Genomic DNA, 22964 nt, shown 5'->3' on the forward strand with positions numbered 1-22964 from the left:
GCAAAAACGTCCGCTTTTTCTTTGCTGAAACGGGCCCATTCGCCATTTGCTTTTCGAATGGGAGGGATAGTTGTGTATGGTTTCTTAAGCTTCTAAAAGTCGCTTATAGTCGCCTTCCATAACGTCTGGTCATTTGCTGTGTTCGGACGTTTCGTTGTTTGCAGCTTTAATAGCTACTCCAAGTTACTTTCTGAATAAACGTAGATTTATGTTGGTTCTAGATCTTTGGCAGGTTCTCATCGCACGACGTTTTTCAGCAAAAATGTGAAGGAGAACATTTGTGGTATGTGTTGGTTTGCGTTCAGTTCGTGGTGTAGATTGCCATGCCGCTTCTTGAACAAGTGTGGTGAAGTATTGAACTGCTGTATCCATTTCATGTGGAAATTTGATCCGCAGATTAAGATTGGTGTTTTTTTATAGGTAGGATTGAAAATATGTCCAGTTGGTGTTTTTTGACATGAGTCGAGGAGGGGCTAGGTTGTTTATAACCGTGGTACTCTTGCTCATGATATGACTTTTCTGGGGTCACTCAGCCAGTACGTAGGGATTCCGTTGGTGTGGCAATCTTAGTTGCTGTCGCTCGTTGCTTTTAAAAGATTGCAACCTTTTGTTGTTGTGAGTCTTGAGCCGCAGTGTGTGTGTTTAGCATTTCAGTCTCTCGCGGCTACGAATTTACTGCTAATTAATTGGAAGAAGTCTTTGTATTCATCTGTGGAGGTTGCATGACGAGGTGGGCTGTAGATTGCAAATATGTTAAAGTGGCATGGTGTTGCTTTCACAACGATTTCTGCTTGTATTTTTTCTTCTGCATATTTCGGTAAATCATGATGTAAACTGCAGATGATGTTTTTGAAATAAGCAGAACACCAATTTAATTCAAGGTTAAGAAAGTAATTACTTCCTGTTAATATAACATTTCTTCAGGTGAGTTAAGCATATATTCTTTCCATCTGTCAAGAATTTCTTTCCTTCCTACAATTATTTTTTCTATTTTCTAATTCTTTGCACCTTTATATGATTTTCTATGACTTTTTATTTTATCTATTCCAAACCTTTGTTTTCTCCCTTAAGACTTTTTTGTTGGTTTCCTTTGTTGGATATATTTTTCTTTGTTTTCAACTGTCTCTTCTCATAGCATTCTTCACCTCCTTATATAGCATTCCAAAATCTTCAAATTTTTGGAATATTCCATAGTTTTTTGAAAGTAAAAGATTCATTATAGAATGAACTGGAAAGCACATAATGACAGTTATGACTGTAAGACAGTAATAGAAGATCATTCAACAGTTTCCACAATAACTGTACAGTTGCTTTGTAGAAGCTAAGAAAATTTTCCATATCAAAAAATACATATGACTTTGACATTGAAAACAATACAAAAACAATTCATCATTTATTTAACAACTATTGTATAAAATTGAAAAGACAATCTAAATCGCAAATATGAAAACTACTTTTATTAGGTTTTTGATTCCTACATAAACATCACAATGGTTTATAGTACTTTCTGCATCTTTCATTAAATACTTTGGCAGTTCGTTGTCTTATTAAATCTTCTACTGTTAGCTCTACTTGAAGGACTCTGAGCTAAAAAAAATCAAAGAAATATATTAAAAACCCATCACTAAGGAAGAAATAACTACTGGTAATTAAAAACTACCGAATTTTATATCAAAAAGGCATAGAAAACAATTGACTGAATAGATTTTCTAAGAGATTAGACTAATAGCTTTAAGATCAGACTTTAAAGCTAGTGGCGTTTCAATTGATTCTTCTCCCAGGTAATACGCTTAAATTTAAAATTGGGTTTATCATTCTACACAACTGTTTTGGGCTAATAGCAAAAAAACATACTATACCATAAAATCAAAAGAAAAGTGTACTGATTGTACTACCTTCTCTTTCATTAATAACTTTGTCATTAACTTACTGCGGTTTGTTCTGTTCGAAGTTGTTTTGATAACTGTATATCATCTGCATTATTATCTCGTTGCTCCTTGATCTTTCTAACTCGTTCTGCTGTGACTGTGATACAATTTTTTATGAAATCCTCTCTTTGTTTATTACCAGTCTCTAAGTTCTCGTACAGTTTTTTACATGACTCGACAGGATCTACATGAAAGGAATCTGTGGGGACTACAGTATTTATTGTGTTTATAATCAGATCGTGTGGCTTCCTCATAGCTTTTAAAGCATCCTAAAACAAAACAAAATAAATATTTTATTATAAACTGCTTTATTACTACTACTGGGAATACACTATTTTTGTAGGCACAAAAAACAAGTGCTTTAAAAAGAAAATAAGATAGAGATAATAAAAAATAATACAAAAAAACCTTAAATTTTATTATATCCTTAAAAATGTTATACTTTTTCTTTTAAGAATGCTACATATTATATGTTGATGAGGTATTTGATTATTTTTTTGGAAAAAATTGTACTTGTTATTCAGACGTAGTCAATGTATTACTAAGACGATAAAAACTACCTGAAATTCACTAAAATCTGGGCATTCCATTATAGCAGATGGCATAGTACACTTCAGTTTAAAATAAAAATAATTCTAATTTAAGGGAAGATTTGATTTATAACCCAAATGATTATCTAACCTCAAAGCATATCTATTTTCGTCTTCTTGTTTTTAAAATGTCATACTTAGACTTACTTAAGTAATCAGTTACCAAAAATTAAAATATTAAACAGGGGTTAAAATAATAAATACATAAACAACAATCAAATAGAAGGATGTTTCACCACTTCACCGTTATTTTTGAGCGTCGGCAAAGGTTGATCGCACCGCACGTCATGAAAAGTGAAAAAGACAGAATGACAGTGACAGGTGGATCAAGATTTTAGCAAAAAATATGTTTATTCAATGTATTTTCTGTTTATCATATTGAAGTTAGTTTACGTTCACCTTTTTTTTTATCGAGTTTTGAAGTGTTAATAGATTTTACTTGAGAATACAAAATATATTATGTAGTCCAAAAACAAAAGTTACTTAACATTAACAAGAAGAAGTATTATTTGACGTTTCACAAATAAGGTTAGGGATGAATAAAAATTATTAAAAATATACCATTACAAATTAATCTATAATTTACTTCAGCAAAAATGTCAGCAAAAACTGTAGCCACTGCAACAGTTAGAGCAGTTAAAAGAAGAAGTTTATTACCCACTAGAGCAGCATTACTTTTGGTAAGAGTCTAAATGGGAACTGTTCTTAATTTGTGAAAGTTGTACCAAATAATAGAAATTAACTCATTTTTAGACTCCGTCGGCAGTTAGCAGGATAAAGGATATATTAAAGGATAAACAACAGTATGTAAGTAACAGATTTGATCATTCTGTAGCCTTTATATTGAATCTTAATACCACAATTCTTCCAAAAGAGAAGGAAGAGAATGATGATTAATTTAAAAACGAAAACATTGTATAAACATGTATTCTTATGAACACTGTTATGTTTTAATTAACTTAAATAAAAATGTATCTTTATATCTTAGTGATACATAAATTATTGTTTTGTAGATAGGACTAAAAATTGGAGTGCGACAGAGAGGTTGTAATGGATTGTCATATACTTTAGATTATGCTGAAAAGAAAGGTAAGCGTTCATATGTATAGGATAAAATACTTACACAAATAGATACTATAGACCAATGCCAATTTTTCAAGAAACTTTGCTTTCTTTTAGGAACAATGGATGAGGAGGTAGTCCAAGATGGTGTAAGAGTTTTTATTGATAAAAAAGCACAATTGACGCTACTAGGTACTGAAATGGATTTCGTAGAGAGCAAACTTAGTTCTGAGTTCGTTTTTAATAATCCAAATATAAAAGGTACTTGTGGATGTGGGGAATCGTTTAGTGTATGAAATAGAAAATTAAATAAATAAATATATGTGTGATATATTGTAGATTATAGTAACTCAGAATAAATTATAGCAAACTGTGTAGTATTATTTTAATTTGAGATTTCACTAGTTTTATTAAACAAATTGAATTGTAGTGGTGCTAAATAGTTAAATATGCCTATAAACTCATCACTTACTCTTTAGTTCTTAATTTTTTGTGGAAATGGCTTCTCCATATCTGACTATAATTTTGTAGTATTTATTGTAGCAGTGCTGATATATGATCCACCACTATTGCATTGAATTGCAATATAATTTTTCATATTCTAAACAGGAAATGGATCACTTTCTTCTTATACCTGTCCTAAATCTCACAATTTTCACATAATTACTGGTAACACATTGTTATCTGTTGCCTGTAACAGGAGCTCTCCAGATATTCCATCGTATGGAATCACAAGAATCAATGCAGTATGAACATTTGAAAATACTTCTGGGTTGGATGCCTGTCTTTGCTCTAAAGTGACTTTATTCATAGAATAACATGTTGCATCTGTGTTGACACTCATCAGATAGTACTACTTGAAAGATAGGCTTGGTGAGAGACAAGCAGGGCTCTTAGTATATTGAGTAAATTTGTCACTTATTTTTGATATATTTATTTCATCCAAGAATCGAGGTTTTTTCTGAGTCTTTTTTACTTATATGTTTATCATCATCATCATTAAAGCCTTTCATTACTAATGGAATGTTTGCCGCTCTTCCTGAGAGTTTTCTGGTTTGCTTATTGTGGTGAATCACTCTACATTCTTCTTGTGTTTTGTCAAAGTTTGTTGTATGACTTTCGGATTCTGCATCGCACCATTGTTTTCTTATTTTTATTTCCCTCTGCCCTAGCACCTCTTTAGATGAATTCAAAATGAAATCTTTTATGTTTTCATATTTTCTCTACGTTATTGGCTTCTGTTAGATTTTCTTTTAGTTTGAACATTCCAGGTTATTAGTTTTACTCTATTTTTTATGTTATGTTAATGTTTTCCTCAACGTTTTCTTCAGTTTTATTTACAGTCTCTTTAAATTCCATAGAACCATTTTCCATATTAGTTTGCAGAATTGTTTTAGTGACACGAGTAGTTTGTTCTTTTCTATGTTCCACTTTTACCACAGAGGATCACAACCCAGATGCGAAAGACAAGTTGCAACTCTTGTACCCAACGTAACCTCAGCTCACACTGAGTTACCGAGAGGGTATCTGAGTTAGTCTGTAGGCCCAAGTTTATTGTCAGTTCGTAAATAATGGCGCTGCAACTCGGAGAGTATTGTAGTGGTAAATTGATGGGCGGTTTATTGGGTGTATATACATATATATATATATATATATATATATATATATATATATATATATATATATATATATATATATATATATATATATATATATATATATATATATATATATATATATATATATATATATATGTATAGAGAGAGAGAGAGAGATGTCAGCTGTAATGTTTTTGCATGCCTGATTGACTACAAGAAGGCTTTCGATAGAGTCAGGCATGAACAAATCATGGAAGTCCTGAAGAGAACAGGGATTGACGGAAGATACCTAAAAATAATAGCTAATCTGTATTGGAATCAATCAGCGGTGCACCGAATAGATGGAGAATATACAGATCAGGTCAAAATCTTAAGGGGAGTGAGACAGGGGTGCATGATTTCACCACTGATATTCAATCTGTACTAGGAGCACAATTTTGAAGAGGTTTTAAAAGATATTGATGAAGGCATCTCAATAAATGGAGTCAATATCAATAACCTGAGGTATGCAGATGATACAATAGTGTTTTCCAATACCATAGAAGTAGAACATATGGACTGGATATAAAGACCAGCAAAACCAAGCTAATGATCATCATCAAGGAAAACATAACTGGAGCAAATCTGTATGTGAACCAAATGAGAATTAAACGTGTCTCACAGTACAACTACTTGTGAACTATAATCAATGAGTCGTGGTATAGTACCCAAGAGATTAAATGTTGCATCGTGTTTGAACTTGTGTGTGCTGGTAAATCTTGTTTCAGATTATTAATATCTGAGAAGAAATGGACTCGATTGATACTTTAAACTTTATTGTTCTTTACACTTACATCGGTAATAATTGACTGAGAGCCTGTTAAGGGCAACTGTCATACACTTGACCTTTGGCGGCGTTGCCAGTACAGTGTTGTCAGGTGCATTACAAAAAATGAAAGGTAAAAATATACGAACATAACTCCCCCCTTTGAAGGGACTTCAAAGTAACATACAAAGATTAATGAAAGTAAATACACAATAGTAATACAAAAATAAAATGGAATTGTCTTTAATGGAATTTAATCACTAAAATAAAAAAAATTTAATTCACTGTGTCCTCCTCTATAGGCAAAGGACAAAAATGTCTTACGGAACGGATCACAACTTTTGAAACTGTTTTCACTTCTGCCACTCGCGAAACTCCATCCTTTCCAGGGAACAAACGTAGAACTCTTCCCATTGGCCACTTGCCTGGAGGTTGTTGATCATTCTTGATTAATACTAGTGTACCAACAGCAATCGGAGTAGCCTGGTTTTTCCATTTATATTGAAAACGCAGTTGAGAAATGTATTCTTTTGTGAATCGTATCCAAAATTGTTGGTATAATTGTTGAACAGATTGTAGTCTAGACAGCCTGGTTGGCGGAGCTTCTGATACGTCAGGTTCAGGAAGCATTGTAATTGGACGACCAATTAAAAAATGTGATGGGGTAATGGGTTCTAGGTCATTAGGATCATTTGATAAGGAATACAGAGGTCTCGAATTTAAGATTCCCTCAATTTGAACAAGAAGCGTATTGAAGTTTTCATAAATTAAAATTCTATTTAACATTGTTCGCTTTAAAAAATGTTTTGTGCTTTTTACTGCTGCTTCCCATAGACCACCAAAGTTGGGAGAATATGGGGGTATAAAATGCCAATGAATATTGTCTTTTGACGCATATTGAGTAATAACATTTTCATTTTTTAACAAGAATATTCCAAATTCTTTTAATTCATTTCTCGCTCCAACAAATGTGCTACCGTTATCTGAATAGACATCTGAAGGTACTCCTCTTCGAGAAGTAAATCGTTTAAGACAAGATAAGAAACATTCTGTTGTTAAATTTGATACTAATTCTAAGTGAATTGCTTTTGTGCTAAAACAAACAAAAACACAAATGTAACACTTTAAAATTTTGCATCCTCGTCCTGCCTTATCCTTTAAAGGAAATGGTCCGGCATAATCAATGCCTGTAAATTGAAAAGGCAAGGAGGGTTTAATTCTATTATCTGGTAAACTAGACATTGGATATGTAGCAAAAGATGGATTAAATTTAAAACATGTAATACAATTTTTTGTTGTTTGCCTAGCTAAACTACGTCCACCTATTGGCCAATAAAATTGTCGTATGGATGCTAAGAGAAGTTGAGGGCCAGGATGTAATAAAGCAGCATGCTTATGTTTAAAAATTAATTTCGTCAAATTGTGCTTTGAAGATAATAAATATGGATGATGTTTATATATTTCTAAGGAAGTAAATTTAAGCCTACCGCCCACACGAAGTAAACCTTGTTCATCAAGAAATGGTGATAGAAAACTCAGTTTGTGTTTTGGGGGTAATGATTTATTTTGTTCTATAATTTTTATTTCCTCTGCAAAGGATTCGAATTGTGCTAATTTTATTAATTTCAAATTAGCGTAATTTAATTCTTCAACTGATAGAGATCCATATTTTCTCTCAGATTTAGATTTCCTTAGATTGAAAATAAATCTTAGTATATAAGAAGTAATTCTTTGTAACTTTGTTAAATCTGAATAAGTTGTGAATAGAGTGAATTGATTCATAATTTTTGAAGTCAGTACCTTGTTAACTTTCTTTAACTCGGGCAATTCTATAATTTGATGAGTGTTTGAATTAACCAAGTGATCAATAGATTGATATAAAAAATCTGGTCCCATCCACCATAAGTTCATATTGATGAAAAGTTCTGGCACTATTCCTCGAGAAGCCAAATCAGCTGGATTCTCTTTAGTGCTAACATAAGACCACATAAAATTACTTGTAAGGTTCTGAATCTTTGCTACACGATTTGAGACAAAGGTTTGTAACTGGTTTGGTTGTTTTTTGATCCAACATAAAACTATTTGAGAGTCAGACCACATATATACAGGTATAGTGGATGAGATTGCATTAATAGTTTGGTTTGTTAATTGAGCTCCAAGAAGAGCTGCACAAAGCTCCAATCTTGGTATTGTAACTGACTTTAGGGGTGAAACTTTTGTTTTTGAACAAAGTAGTCTCACTGTATATGCTCCATCTGAATTGATGCTACGCATATAAAGACAACTAGCATATGCTTGTAATGAAGCATCACAGAAACAATGAATATCTACTAACTTGTGACTTGTACCTATTACAATTCTTGGAATTTTAAGTGTATTTAATTGTGACAATTGATTGTAAAATTGAAACCATTTGATATGTACATTTTCAGGAACTGGGTCATCCCAGGGTAGTTTAATTGACCATAAATGTTGAATAAGAATTTTTGAAATGATTATTACAGGACTAAGAAGACCCAATGGATCATATATTTGGGCAATAATAGAAAGTATTTGTCTTTTAGTAACAATTTTATCTAATGGAATGGTGGTGATCTTATATCTTAAAATATCTTGTTTGCTGTCCCATTGAGTACCTAAGGTTTTGAAACTTTCGGATTCTCCTATATCTAAAACTTTATTAGGAATATCAGTTAATTCAACTTTCTCTAAAACAGCAGAATTGTTTGAAACCCATTTTCTAAGTATAAAATTGGCAGATTTTAAAATGGATGAAATGTCATTACAACGTGTTTGTAACTCTTCAATATTATTAGATCCCGTCAAAAGGTCATCTACATAAAAATCATTGTGAATAGTCTTAGATGCAATTGGAAATATATTTTTATACTCTGTAGCTACTTGATTAAGACATTTTATTGCTAGATAGGGTGCAGATTTTGTCCCATATGTAACGGTATTGAGTTGATAAGAGGATAAATCGTCCTCAGGTTTGTTTCTCCAGATTATGCACTGCAACGGTCTGTGATCACTGTGCATTAGAATTTGTCTGTACATTTTAGATACATCTGCAGAAACAACATATTTGTATAATCTAAATCTAAGTGTAATATCAAAAATATTATTTAAGACCTTTGGTCCCATGTATTGCAAATCATTTAGAGACCACCCAGAACTAGTGGCACAAGAGCCATCAAAAACAACTCTTATTTTTGATGTTATACTTGTTTCCTTTAATACAGCATGATGTGGTAAATAATAGTGTGAGCTTGTCAAATTATCTACTGAAATTTTAGTCATGTGACCTAATTGTATGTAGTCTTGAATAAATTGTTTGTATAAATTATAAACTATAGTATTTGATTTAAAACGTTTTTCTAAAGACAAGAAACGTTGAATTGCTTTCTCCTTTGAGTCACCTAGTAGTGTAGGAGATGATCTTAATGGAAATTTTACTATAAATTGTCCATTTTCATGGCGAGAAGTATCATTGTGAAATAACTCTTCACACTGCAGTTCATCGGTTGACATTTCAATAGAATTATCTAACTCATTAAGTTCCCAAAATTTTTTTAATTGATGATCTTCTGGTATAACAATATCTTTTGAAAAATTGCAAATAGAATAATTAACTGAATTATTTATAGCACCAGAAACGATCCACCCTAACTTGGTATTTTGGAAAATTGGTTTATTTTTTCCTATAGTAATTTTTCCATCCAATATTAAGTCCCAAAATAGTGTAACTCCTATGAGCATATCAATCTCATTAGGTGAGTAAAATAGTGGATCTGAGAGTTTAATATTGTCTGGAATTTTAATATTTGTTACATTAACCTTTTCTGAAGGAATAGATGATGAAATCATAGGATAGGGGTTACATAGCAACACACATTACATTGAAAATTACTGACATTGGAGAATATGGTTAATGAAGTCTTTTTTGTCAATGTAGACATTACTTGATTTATGCCAATAATTGATAAATTTGCAGAAGATAATGGCACACCTATTTTCTTACAGAATGCTTCTGTTACTAGATTTGATTGTGCTCCAGAGTCCAATAAGGCTCTACCTACTTGAAACTTGCCACTACTGTCTCTAACCTTGAATGTTACTGTGGATAATAGAATTGATGCATTTATTATACCTTCTTTGATATTTATAGAACTTGGATTTGTTTGAAATAACACAGTAGACTGCTGACTTGTTTGATTACCTGTATTATTGTAACTACTACTTGTACTAGGTTGACTACTTGAATTATTGAATACTAAAGGTTCATTTGAATTGTTATTTTGTTGATTTGTAACATCATTATGAAGAAAAGTATTATGTTTTCGTCCACACTTTTTACAGGACCCTAAATTGCAAGTATTTTGAAAATGTCCAATGCACAAACAGTTAGAACAAAGTTTTAACAGTTTTATTTTTTCCCATCGTTCATTGACATTTAGTTGCATAAACTTTTGACATGAATAAATAGAATGTTCACCCTTACAAAAATTGCATTTGAACTTATTAATAGCCAAATTTACATGAGAATGCATTTGTGTATCTTTTGTTTTATAAAATTGATTTGATGCTTTAGAAAATTGATTGAATTGAGGTTTCACATTTACTTCTTGTTGTGACTGCAAAATATCTTGTCTCTCTTTCAAAAAATCTAGAAATTCATTTAATGTAGGAAGCTCTGTTTTTGTATGAAATTCTTTCCATTTATGTTGATTAATTTTATCTAATTTATGATAAATTATATGAATAATTGTCATATCCCAAAGTGACTCTTTTGTTATTTGCATGCTTTCAAGAGCGGATAAATGTATTGAAACTTCATCTAATAAATGCCTGAATTGTAAAAATGTATTTTTATGCAAAGGAGTTATATTGATAACAGACTGAATATGAGTATCTACAAGGCATTTTCTCTTATCAAATTTATCACATAGCATTTTCCATGCTCGTGGATAATCTTGTGTTTCCTCACAACCCGATATGGCTCTTTTTGCATAGCCATCTAACGCAGCTTTGAGAAAATTGTATTTTTGGCTCTGATTAAGTGTTGTATTTTGATCAATAGTTGACATGAATGATTGTTTAAAGTCTAACCAGGTTTCGTATTCCCCATTAAAAACAGGAAGCTTAAGCTTAGGTAATAAAATATTTTGAAGTGAATCATGCACTGGAACATTAGATTGAATAGGAGAATTTTTATTTTTATTTAGAATGTCTTTTAAAAATGAAATAGCTGTAAAGTATTTAGATTCAAACGCGTTTCTTTCTGAAAATTGTGAAATTAAATCTTTTTCCTCGCATTTTTCTTCAATTTCAGTTTGTATAGTTTCAAATTGATTAATCAAATCCTTACAATTTTCATACCGCGATTGAATGTTACATATATCTACTGAATTAGTTTCGTCTTGAATTGAACTAATATAGTTTTCTAAGATCGTTATTTTTTGTTTAATTGAGCCTCTATTTCTGATCAAAGTTTTCATGTCTTGAGCCATTATTTAAGAAATTAATGTATAATTTTTTACTGAACAATGTTTTGTTGTTATTCAAATTGAAACAATCTCAAAATCTTAGGTTAAAGTAAGGAATAAGGAAATGAAATTATGAAATAGGACTAACCTGAATTGTAGTTGTCTATTCTAGACGTCTAGTTAAATGTTTGTGAATACGTCACTTGTTTTTGAAGGTCACTGAATTGGTCGATTGTAATCCTTGGTTTCTTGGCGATGGCTGTGAGTGGCTGGCTGACTATAGATGTCCAGTTAAATTGTCAATGTAACGTCGCTTCTTCTTGATACTCGCTTGATTGGGCAACTTTACCGGTTCTCTTGGGTGAACGCTGAAACTTGTTTTGGAAACCACGCTGCTTTTGGCGCAATTTTTGTGAATAGATAATATTGATGATTATAACAATTAATAATTGAAATTGTTTTATATAATTGCTTCTCAGATATCCGGCTCGAAGGACCAAACTTGTTTGAACTTGTGTGTGCTGGTAAATCTTGTTTCAGATTATTAATATCTGAGAAGAAATGGACTCGATTGATACTTTAAACTTTATTGTTCTTTACACTTACATCGGTAATAATTGACTGAGAGCCTGTTAAGGGCAACTGTCATACACTTGACCTTTGGCGGCGTTGCCAGTACAGTGTTGTCAGGTGCATTACAAAAAATGAAAGGTAAAAATATACGAACACATCGGAATGGCAAAAAGTGCTTTCTTGACTATGAGCTCTGTGTTCAACAGCCATAACCTCACCCTAGAAACAAAAATAAGGTTCCTTAAATTGTACGTGTACTCAGTGCTTCTGTACGGAGTAGAAACGTGGACATTGAAGGCGGAAACTCTATCAAAACTTCAGGCTTTTGAGCTATGGTTATACAGAAGGATCCTGAAGATACCATGGACAGAAAAAGTCATCATAGCCAGAATGATCGCCAACGTTCGGAACAGACAGGCACCCTAAGAAGAATTACATATTTAATATTATTGTTCCTGTACCAATGGCCATATTTGTCGAGGTATTTTATGTAAATAAAAAAAATTGAAATAGTTTTTGTTATACTTTTAACAATGGATACACGTGTATGTGTGAAGGAAGTTCGTTGTTTTATGGCTTAATAATGAAGTAAGGTATTGTTAAGTTAAAGATGACATTTCAAGTTTGTGGCAAAATTGCGGCAAATCATGCTCTCGTCCGTGCCATCTGTTGCTAGTTGCAAAGTGAGTAAAACAACCGTTATTCGGTGGTAAAGCAGAGAACGAAGTCCGAAGTAGCCATTTTGTGTTTACTGTTTTTGATTGTTGGTTGTTACAGTTCTCGCGATTATTAATTTATTCTTTGAGTATAAGTTGCGATTTTTAGTGGAATATAAGAAAACTAAGATGAAGCTTACATCACAGATTTACAAACTCTGCGTATAATTACCCGCAGCGTAAAATTCCCCCACCCTCCCTTACTATAATATTTTTCTTTCTAGCTCCTGTATTCATTTTTCGTGTGCTTTAATTTTCTGATTTATAGCTTTTTTTATTTTATTTCTACTTCTAGCTTTCATTTTGCACTTCATTAATTTTTTGTTCTATTCTTAAAGCTCTGTCTTCCATACTATCTAACTTTCACTTCTTTACTAAACGATAAAAACTCATCCAATGACGGAAGAGGTGATAGATAGGTGGACCTAATAGCATTCCACGATATAATTTCCTGTCCCAAGCTAGAAAAAAAGATGAGGATTTAATGATAAGGTCTCGGGATAGCATAGCACAGAACTGCTTTTAAAGTAAATGATTAATGTTTAATAAGAAACATGAGACATGTTAGATAAATGACTTTATTAGAATTTGTGATCCAATGGTAGGATTACGAACAACATGGTACTGGTACTGGTATTGGTACTTGTTGCGGTATAATATTATATGGTGGCACCACTATGGGAGGCGGTTGAGGTTGATGTATAACGATTGTTGGAGGATCACGACCGGTACCAATAATAGACAATGCCCCTTTACCTAAAACATCAACTACGCCATTGGCCATTTGTCCCAAACCAGCTATAATTCCTCCAATACCGCTGGATCTCAGGGCAACTGGATTTCTCAAATCATCTACGGTATCGTCCAAAAAACCTTCAAGTGGAAGGTTGTGATCGAAGTGGTTCACATCGTTAAATTCATCTTCCCCATCATCATCGTCAAGGGCTAAAAGATGATAAGGAGAGCATTGGATGTAAACGATATTACAGAAGACTACCTAAAAAATATGTAGTATTTAGACGTATAATTTTATATAATGATATAATTGTATTCTTTAATTATAATTTCTTATACCCCTTTTTACTTTCCACAATGGAGCAACAGACAATGACGATATATACCGATATATGAGTCACAATAAAAATGGTCTAAATCCAGTCTTTTGAGAATTCGCACCATTCACAAAACAAGTATCAATCTACCTAGATCTATCAGTATAAATAAAGAATATAGAAGGATCTTTCAATATCATTTTTTACTTTCGGCAAAGGTTATACATATGTTATAGAAAAGACACCATCTTGATACTTAACTAGATTGGACATAAGCAAATTTGATCATTAACAAACAAAGCACTTAATGAGGCTCCTATTGGAGGTAAGAATGATCTTTTGCAGTTCCATAAAACATCGTTTAGCGAAGAGATCTTGTGAGTAAACTGTATTAACGAGTATACAAAAAAAATAAACAACTGAAGTGGTGAAGAATATGGAGAGCCTGTAGGAGAGGGCAAACGTAAATATAGTTGATCTAAGTAATATGCCCAAGCGTCCCATGGTCCTCACCCGCGTCCCCGAGAAAGTTCTTGATGAAGAAACCATCAGGACCTGTCTAAAGAGGCAAAATCAAGACATAGCGACAGTAAAGATAAAGGTCATAGAAATAAGAGGTATGGAGATAGTTCTCGGATCAGCATACCTTCCATATGATGATCAAGAATAACCATCAACAGAGTTGGAGCAGCTAGTGAGAGATGCAAGAAAAATTAGTTGCAATTAATCATTGACTGTGACGCGAATGCGTACCATCTGATCTGGGCAGTATAAACACCAAACTGTTAAAAAATGGCATGTCTTAGATAAGGTGTCTTGTTCTGACCATCGAGACAGGCAATGAGCATATCAAGGAAACTTATCGTAATCCCCGTAAAATAAATTGGGAAGCTTATCAAGCAGACATGAAATATTAACTTGTTTAACTGTTTGTTCGGGCTGTTAGGCCGTTGTTTTCTCAGAAGTCTCAGAAGACAACGGCCTAACAGCCCGAACAAACAGTTAAACAAGTTAGACGATGGCCGTGAAAACCTAACGCAGTTTATCAGTCGCCTCTACGGGGAGGAGGTAACTACATACTAGAGAAGACTAGATTGTCTACGAAAGAAGAAAGCTCAATTTCTTGCATCGATGCAATAGCTTTTCTATCACGATGTCGAGACAACGGGGTACTACCGAACTTCGTACGAACAGACCGATTCATGAGAACAAGTCAAGCCAATAGAATATATACACGCATGGAAAAGCACATGACACTAGACGAAAATTGGCGAAGGTTGACAAGGAGCTTCTAGATTTGTTTTACGTTTTGAGCAGCAGGTTGAAATATAAAGATTGGAATAAGATTGAATCCATTTGTTACAGGAAAATGGAAAATAAACTAGGAAGGAACACTGAACGCCAGAAAAACAAGTACGAACGCTTAACCAAACATAAGGAGGTAGAATCAAAACAACACACAGAAAGGACAGTGGTCAACCTTTCAGATAAAGTTTTAACTCCAGCCGAAACATCATTGCTAGCCAAAGGGGGAAATTTTGCGATTGCACCTAAAGTTATACCCAAAGAAGATATCATCGCTAATATATGTACACCTCATTCAAATACGACGTGCAGTAAAAGTAAACAAAACCAGGCTATGCTACGTAAGACTCCATAGGCGTGCGGTTTTGCTTTCATATTTCCTATCAAATTAATAAAACAGTATGTAAAATTAAAGATTTGTTTACTATGAACAACGAAGATAAAATATACACTGTTAGTATTATTTTCAAGGAAATTCAAAATTAGCTTCACTACTGTAAAATAAAAAGAAACTTATGGTTTGACAAAAATAATAAAGCAGTAATTGCAACGTTGTTTTGACACTTAAACGATCGAAATCGAAACATCAAATACACTTATGTTTTAAAGTAAATTGTGTGTTAGTTCGCCTCAGAAGAAGTAACTTATTATTATGTTTTCAGTTTTTATTTGAAAAACAATAAAACGCACGTGATCCAGATTACAAATGTTACCAGAAATTGAAATCTCATTTTACATAAATTTCGTAAATTTGAATACAGATATACCTTAACTTAAAATGTTTTCATAAACGAAAATTTTGTATTAAAAAAAATAAGGTATTGCACTTGGAGAAGTGCCGCCAGAAGTAAAAACTTCTTAAATTGCGTTGAAATTATGAGTATTAATATCTAAGGGCTTCCTGTTTAATCAGTTGTTTATTTTGAACTCAGCCAGAGGCCTTCCTTAAGTCAATAAATCAAAATTTGTCTGTAGTAAATTTATTTCCATTCATAGTGCCTTATGATATCTCGTACGTAACTATACGTTCTATATAATCAAGATCCTGTGTAGTGCCATTTTGGTAGTCGCCATTTCTTAATATATTCGTTATATACTCCCCGTTTAATAAATATGGACAACCGAGTTGAAGAAAGCGGATATTCAAAAGTTGCGGCGATCAAAAGTTTTGACAATTCAGTTCTAAAAGTCGAGCTTTTGACTATTGTGAATAAACATAAAAAAAATACACTATTGTAAGCATATTGTAGATGAAATGGGTAAAGAAAAAAGAAGGTATTCACAGGCACTCGAGGTAGATTCTGAGTAAAATATTACCAAGTTACACTTTGAGTTTTTTGTTTTATTTATTAGTCAGATATGTTGAATGTTTTTATTTTTGACAAGATTTTTCTGACCTTTGCATAGGTTTTTGCTTTGAAATTTCGTTTTCCTTAAACCAACGAATGGAGTGCCATTAAGAGCTCAGTTCAACTCCGTTTTAACCTTAAATAATACGTTTAATTTTAAAACATTTAATGTAATGGTATTTTAATTCCGTTCATTACAATAACGGATTCACATTATTATGTTGTTGGAAAACCTCATTCTAACATGTTTATTCAGTTATTTTCAGTTCTGTTATTCCTGTGAACGACTTATGCTACGATGTCTACTTCATACTATGTGGGAGTGCCCCTCGTAACATTCATACTGTTGACGGTTTATTTATACTTACTGCAGATCTATCTTGTATTTAGTGTAGAAATGTTTAGAAAGGTTTTCGAAGCCCCGCCCATTGTGACGTCAGAGGTGAGGTAGTCCATTAATAAACACAACTGACCGTTTCCACTAAACAGACTCGTGTTTCAAAAACTCGGGACTCGAAAAACAAAACGAACTGTTTCAAAACACGCCAGTCTTTAGTAAAGTTTGTGAAAAGTTGCTATTTTGTTTTATTGGACACGAGTTTGTGTTTTGTTTTTATTTTGTCCGTTTGGTGGGAAACCGCCATTAGATATTACATTTAATTTTAAAACAATTTTTACATATTTAATTTAATTTTATTAATTCAATGCATTACAATAACGAATTCGCATATTATGTTGTTGGAAAACCTCATTCTAACATTTATTAATTTAATTTTATCTTTGTTATTCTTCTGCTCATAAAATATAAATGATAACATTTATTATAAATATAAATGAATAAATTCAAGCACTGTATTCCCTGACGCACGCCCTGGCTAAAATATTATCATTAGAACAACAGTGGTCCAATGAAGTTATAGCAATTCTTCCGCGTACAAGGACTACTAAATGATATGGTAGGCTGTAAATACTTGAGTTTCGTATACGATGTCTATTTATATAGTTTATGAGGTGGATATTATGTACGTTTATACATTGTAAATCGTGATTTGGGAGTGCTCCTCGTAATATTCATAATGTTGATAACGTGTCTTGGTTTGTTTACTTCTACTGCATCTTTAAGTTAAATTTGGTGTAGAGTCTGCGATTCGCAACTTACCAATCGAAAAAGCTAAAGAAATTAGGAAAGAATCAGCGAGAATTCTGCATAAAGCTAAGACACCGAAAAATAACCTGAGCCACCAAGAAATCCGGACCATAAAATCATTAAACGTAGACAAGGGAAACGCCACCGTCGTAATGAAGACAACCGACTACAAAATGAAAATACAAAGTCTTCTAGATCCTGCGGTATATAAGAAACTTAAAAAAGATCCCACAGCAGTCACCCTACGGAAAATCAATAGACATAAAATCTTCGTCCATACCAGAGGATATAAAGCCAAGCATATGCAACAGCGAAGCAGTCCCAACACGCTTGTATGGCTTGCCGAAGATCCACAAAGACAATGTATCTCTACGCCCTATTGTGAGCTCCATAGGATCTCCGTCTTACAGCCTTGCTAAACATCTGACCGATATTTTACAACCACATATAGGAAAAAACGATGCCTTTGTAAAAGACTTCGCCCATTTTATTGAGAAAATCAAAGGGATAACTTTACAGGAATCTGACATTCTTGTTAGCTTTGATGTTGTTTCCCTATTTACAAGAGTTCCCCTAGAAGACGTTCTGAATTTAATTGAGGGACTAGTTTCCAAGGATATGGTGGAATTATACCGTATTTGCCTCACTACTACCTACTTTTTATGGGAAGACCAGATTTATGAACAGATAGATGGAGTAACAATGGGAAGACCACTAAGCCCGGTCGTAGCCAACCTTTTCATGGAGTATTTAGAGAAGAGGGTAATGAACTCAGCATACAAGCCAAGAGTATGGTTTGGATACGTCGATGACACTTTTGTGATTGGGGGTCACGGAGAAGAAAAACTGAACGATTTCCTGTCTTATATAAACACACTACATCCAAATATTTAATTTACCATGGAAACAGAAAAAGATCAACAACTAGCGTTCTTAGATGTATTAGTAAATTAAAAGGAAGGTTACTTAGGACATAAAGTGTATCGAAAACCTACACACACGGACAGATACCTAAACAGGAACTCAAATCATCATCAAAGCCAAAAACAAGGTATCATCAAAACTCTGGCGGTGAGGGCGAAGAGAATTTGTGAACCACAGCATCTCCAAAGTGAACTTCTTCATATTGAAAAAGCGCTCACCTCCAATGGTTATACCAGAAGAGAAATACATAAAGCGATGAATAACATCTCTAGAAGAAAGGACGAAGAAACAGAATGTAAAGACAAAACGTTCTTGTCCTACATATTGGGGGTAACGGACAGAATTGGGCGAATACTTAAGAAAGCCAACGTAAAGACCATTTCCAAGCATACAAAGAAAATCAAGGATTGTTTAAGATCGATGAAAGACAAACGCGACCCATTAGCAACGGCCGGAGTATATCGAATACCATGCACATGTGGAATGGTATATGTGGAACCACGAAAAGACACACAAACACAAGGATAAATGAACATAAAAGCCATTGTCGTTTAGGACATATCGACAAATCTGCCGTTGCCGAACACGCTTTGGAAAGCGGAGAACATCGAATACTGTTTGAAGAAATGCAGATGCTGGACAAAACTTCACAGTACTACCCACGGTTGTATCGGGAAGCGGTGGAAATATATAAGCACCCAAATAATTTTAATCGGATAGAAGAGGGACTGAAAATTAACAAGACATGGATACCAAAGTGGCGAGGGGAAACCAGTGGAGGGGAGGCGAGTGGGAAATATAAATATTGCCTCTGCAGAGATCTGCAGAAGATGCCAACCCCTAGTGTTGGCGAAACGTCGAGAACTAATCTCAGAAGACAACGGCCTAACAGCCCGAACAAACAGTTAAACAAGTTAACGCAGTTTATCAGACCTGGAATATTGTTTAGGTAAGATTAAAGGGAAAGCATACATTGAACGTAGACATGGCCGCTAAACAATGTCATAAGGTTGTTATGTCAGAGTTTGAAAGTGCCCTGGTGGAATGACACTCTTGCAAATCAAAGGACAGTACTCAGACGAAAATTTAATTGCTCCAAAAGATCAGGTGAGTGGGTCGATTATAGCAAAGCATGGACTGAATGTAAAAAAAACTTAGAAGGGCAAAAAGAAAATCATAGAGAAGGCATTGCTAGGAGATAGAACAGACTGAAAAATCAAGGCTCCATTAAGTTCTCTCAAAACACCCTTTGATAAGTATTCCCGCGCTCCAAAATGAGTCAGGTGCACTTTCCTGAGTCTCAAACAAAACTAATACCACTAGACACATGACAGTAAATTGGAATGGATATCATAACTTATGGTTCTAGGGAAAACTGGCGTATGGCAAAACAAGTAGTGAACTGGGACAAAATCAAATGGGTAACAAACTCGTTTGTACCGTATAAATCAATAGGTCCGGAGGGGATTTATCCAATTCTTGTACTAAAGGAAAATGACCTCTACAAAAAATATATAAGATACTGCAAACTTAAATTATTCAATATCCTGAATGACATTGTTAAAAATATACCTACAATATGGGAAAATTTAAATTAAATTGAGTAAAATACGAATACAGTTACATTCACTTACCAAAAGAGTTAGAGTTTTTGGTTTCATTGTGTTTCGGGTATAACTGTTATTGAATTACATAAACGTAACAATGTATGACCGCAATTTTATTGCTTCCATAAAATTTGTAGGTGGTATTCAATTAAAATTTTATTTAATTAGCAATTTCATGTCTTCTTTATAATTGGATATTATCTACCTTCGTTTTTAATAATAATTATAATTTCGTAGCATCAAAATATTCTCCTACATCAATACAATTCTAAACTTTTTTAATATAAAATTTGCACATTCACGGAAACTGTTACACACAAAGCATATAGAAGTATAAAGAAGACCATCGGAACACTTTTTTAGAAACTATACTTTTTTATACTTGCAGCAAACTGGGAGAAACATCAGGAGTATATGTCAAATGTTCACATTGCCTCATAGAATGGGGCAATACGAATTACTGAGGAAGATCAAACCAATTCATTACCTAATGGCTATGTTTTGCAAATAAAATTAAGGAAAAAATTATTTGTTAATAAAAAACTTAGTAAAAATATATACATAGTATACTTATTCAGCAATACAAATTCACGCTAAATCCCTCTTCATCGGTTGATGAGGAGAACCACTCGTTACAGTAGAAACATCCAGCATCTTCATCATTGCTTTTATTATGGTTTATTTATATACTTGATGGTTACATTTATTTTTTTCTTTCCATCACCATCTTTGGAAAGACAAACTTTTATTTTTGGTTACTTCTTTCACTATCTTTATGTTAATTTTTTTTCTTAGATTTTTCCTTTTTCATTGTTTCTTTTGCCTCCTTCGTGTTTATATTAAGTTCTAATTCTACGGACTAGATGTCAGTACAGCTGTTTTATCTTTTTTAAATTTCTCTTTGGTTCCATTAGTTTACTCCTGTTTGGCAGAGTACGAATGTCTTTAGGATGAATTTGTTGCTATATTGTCTGCAGGGGAAACTGTCAACTGAAAATCGTTATCGGTATAAATCTTGGCAGTTAAAGTTGAAGCTATTGCCTAATCTACGTATTTAGACAAATACGTAGTTTATTGGTAATAATAATTCAAATAGTACTTTTATAAAAACATAAGTAAATATAAATAAAAAGTCAATAGTCGAATACAAACATAAAATAAAAAACTAAGTGTATTAACAAAGATAACAGACAAATCACAATCACAACACATTACAATTGGAAAAAAATACTCACCAAATGAAAAGAAGACATTCACTTAATTTTTGCTTTGAATTGATAAAAGTTAAGAGCTTTTATTATAGTTGGCAATATGCTATAACAACTAAATGGCTAAATACCTTGTAGGCAAAACAGAAATCTCGGTGTCGAGAAATATTCCCATGAGATTTTTTTGCATAATCACTTTCATAAGATACCCCAAAAATAAGGTTCAAGAGGTCGCCCAGCGAAAAAAATTTTTAAATAAATTGTAACAATAAATTTTTTTGGCCCGGATATCTTTGTTAGGGTTTTTGGATCATTCTGAACAAAAAAGGTCTGTTATAATTTTTTTGAAATCATCAAATGCCTAAATTCATGTTCAAGCCTTCTACTATCAGCTCCCGATGAAAATTCTGGGCTTTTTTTCTCTTTTAAAACGGTGTTTTTAAATTGTTAATGAAGCGCGTATGGCAGAGCGAATTTGTACGATAAAACTTCAAACCAGCGAAAGTTTGTACCATACTTGTTTCTCTCTCTTATACAAGCCGCAACCCGAGCGCCCGCCTTGTCATAAGAGCAATATTAACGATTAAAACATAATGTTTTAAAATAAAATAAGCCCAAAATACTTATCAAGAAATAATAAAATTAACATTTTTTTCTTTTGTTTTCTTGTGTCTTAAAAATCGTAATTTTGCAAAAAAAATTAAAAAAACATTTGTCCGGACCGAAAAAATTTATTTTTACAATTGTTTAAAAAAAAATTTGAACAACTTTTCGCCTGGATAACCTTTTGAACCTTGTTTTGGGGTATCTCATGAAAGTGATTATGTAAAAAAATCTCATGAAAATATTTTTCCGAATCAACCCGAGTTTTTCGCCTTGTCTATTAAACTATTTGTGCATCTCTAAATGTGGCCAAATTCTGATACAAGATTACTGTTGTTTTTAATGGGATAATTGCGAAAATCTACATGCGCATTGTATTGGCTAAGATTTTGCAATAGAGGCTGCATAATATATGTACAAAATAAAGTTAAAATTTTAAAAGTTCTAAAGGAGTTTCCTGTGACTAACCCAGGGGGAGGGGTTTTTGGCGATTAAACACCTTAACCATGGAGACTGGAGACTACTGGAGACCACTGGAGACCATGACCTTTACAAAGAAAACCTTAGAGCAGCTCAGTACAACCCAAAGAGCGATGGAGAGGGCCATACTGGAGATTAGTTTGAGAGACAGGATTCGAAATATCGACATTCGTGAAAGAACAAAGATTACTGCATATAGATAACGTATAGCAAGGCTCAAGTAACAATGGGTCGGACATGTTGCCCGAGATAATCCCGAAAAATGGACACAGAGATTAACAAACTGGAGACCAAGAGAGAACAGGAGAGGAGCAGGCAGACCACAGAAGAGGTGGGCAGATGATATCAAACAAGTCGCGGACAAGCAGTGGATGAAAATTGCCAAGAGTAGAAATCAATGGAAGAGGTCTCTGTCAAGCAGTGGAAAAATACAGGCTGAAGAAGAAGAAGAAGAATAGGATGTATAAAGAAAAACACACTCTGATCGACTATCTGATCAGGATCTAGCCGCTTGGTTGCCGAAGACAATCA

At 33.3% G+C, this 22964-nt stretch overlaps 4 protein-coding genes across 4 annotated transcripts; 1 reads left to right on the forward strand and 3 right to left on the reverse strand.

The window, feature by feature from the left end:
* Nucleotides 1–1380: 1380 nt before the first annotated feature.
* Nucleotides 1381–2645, reverse strand: Ccdc58 (Coiled-coil domain-containing 58). The gene is made up of 3 exons (XM_072543501.1): nt 2489–2645; nt 1931–2197; nt 1381–1587 (listed from the first exon to the last, which is right to left on the reverse strand). The coding sequence occupies exons 1-3, from the start codon at nt 2531–2533 to the stop codon at nt 1486–1488; spliced, it is 414 nt and encodes a 137-aa protein (XP_072399602.1). The 5' UTR covers nt 2534–2645; the 3' UTR covers nt 1381–1485.
* A 222-nt stretch (nt 2646–2867) lies between these two features.
* On the forward strand, nt 2868–3955 carry MagR (Iron-sulfur cluster assembly 1 homolog MagR). Its single transcript, XM_072543502.1, has 4 exons — nt 2868–3198; nt 3272–3325; nt 3532–3607; nt 3698–3955. The coding sequence occupies exons 1-4, from the start codon at nt 3115–3117 to the stop codon at nt 3874–3876; spliced, it is 393 nt and encodes a 130-aa protein (XP_072399603.1). The 5' UTR covers nt 2868–3114; the 3' UTR covers nt 3877–3955.
* A 2304-nt stretch (nt 3956–6259) lies between these two features.
* LOC140449953 (uncharacterized) lies at nt 6260–11493 on the reverse strand. Its single transcript, XM_072543370.1, has 4 exons — nt 10788–11493; nt 10005–10346; nt 7471–9792; nt 6260–7170 (listed from the first exon to the last, which is right to left on the reverse strand). Exons 1-4 carry the CDS (start codon nt 11491–11493, stop codon nt 6260–6262), a joined length of 4281 nt encoding a protein of 1426 aa, XP_072399471.1.
* Nucleotides 11494–13320: 1827 nt separating this feature from the next.
* LOC140450080 (uncharacterized) lies at nt 13321–20297 on the reverse strand. Its single transcript, XM_072543503.1, has 2 exons — nt 20170–20297; nt 13321–13755 (listed from the first exon to the last, which is right to left on the reverse strand). The coding sequence occupies exons 1-2, from the start codon at nt 20194–20196 to the stop codon at nt 13366–13368; spliced, it is 417 nt and encodes a 138-aa protein (XP_072399604.1). The 5' UTR covers nt 20197–20297; the 3' UTR covers nt 13321–13365.
* Between the last annotated feature and the right edge of the window lie 2667 nt (nt 20298–22964).

Source organism: Diabrotica undecimpunctata, chromosome 9 (assembly GCF_040954645.1).
Source record: "Diabrotica undecimpunctata isolate CICGRU chromosome 9, icDiaUnde3, whole genome shotgun sequence".
Lineage (NCBI taxonomy): Eukaryota > Metazoa > Arthropoda > Insecta > Coleoptera > Chrysomelidae > Diabrotica > Diabrotica undecimpunctata.

Excerpts from the sequence above, each read along its gene's own strand:
- Ccdc58 (XM_072543501.1), bottom strand. The coding sequence starts at position 2,533 with ATGCCATCTGCTATAATGGAATGCCCAGATTTTAGTGAATTTCAG. Across the intron at positions 2,198-2,488 it reads CAGATTTTAGTGAATTTCAG|GATGCTTTAAAAGCTATGAG; the intron begins GTAGTTTTTATC and ends GTTTTGTTTTAG. Across the intron at positions 1,588-1,930 it reads TTCGAACAGAACAAACCGCA|CTCAGAGTCCTTCAAGTAGA; the intron begins GTAAGTTAATGA and ends GATTTTTTTTAG.
- MagR (XM_072543502.1), top strand. The coding sequence starts at position 3,115 with ATGTCAGCAAAAACTGTAGCCACTGCAACAGTTAGAGCAGTTAAAAGA. Across the intron at positions 3,199-3,271 it reads CTAGAGCAGCATTACTTTTG|ACTCCGTCGGCAGTTAGCAG; the intron begins GTAAGAGTCTAA and ends ACTCATTTTTAG. Across the intron at positions 3,608-3,697 it reads AGATTATGCTGAAAAGAAAG|GAACAATGGATGAGGAGGTA; the intron begins GTAAGCGTTCAT and ends GCTTTCTTTTAG.
- LOC140449953 (XM_072543370.1), bottom strand. The coding sequence starts at position 11,493 with ATGGCTCAAGACATGAAAACTTTGATCAGAAATAGAGGCTCAATTAAA. Across the intron at positions 9,793-10,004 it reads TCTAGTAACAGAAGCATTCT|ACAATATTAAACTCTCAGAT; the intron begins GTAAGAAAATAG and ends TTAAAATTCCAG. Across the intron at positions 7,171-7,470 it reads AGGTTTACTTCGTGTGGGCG|GCATTGATTATGCCGGACCA; the intron begins GTAGGCTTAAAT and ends TTCAATTTACAG.
- LOC140450080 (XM_072543503.1), bottom strand. The coding sequence starts at position 20,196 with ATGAAACCAAAAACTCTAACTCTTTTG. Across the intron at positions 13,756-20,169 it reads CAAAAACTCTAACTCTTTTG|GTAGTCTTCTGTAATATCGT; the intron begins GTAAGTGAATGT and ends CATATTTTTTAG.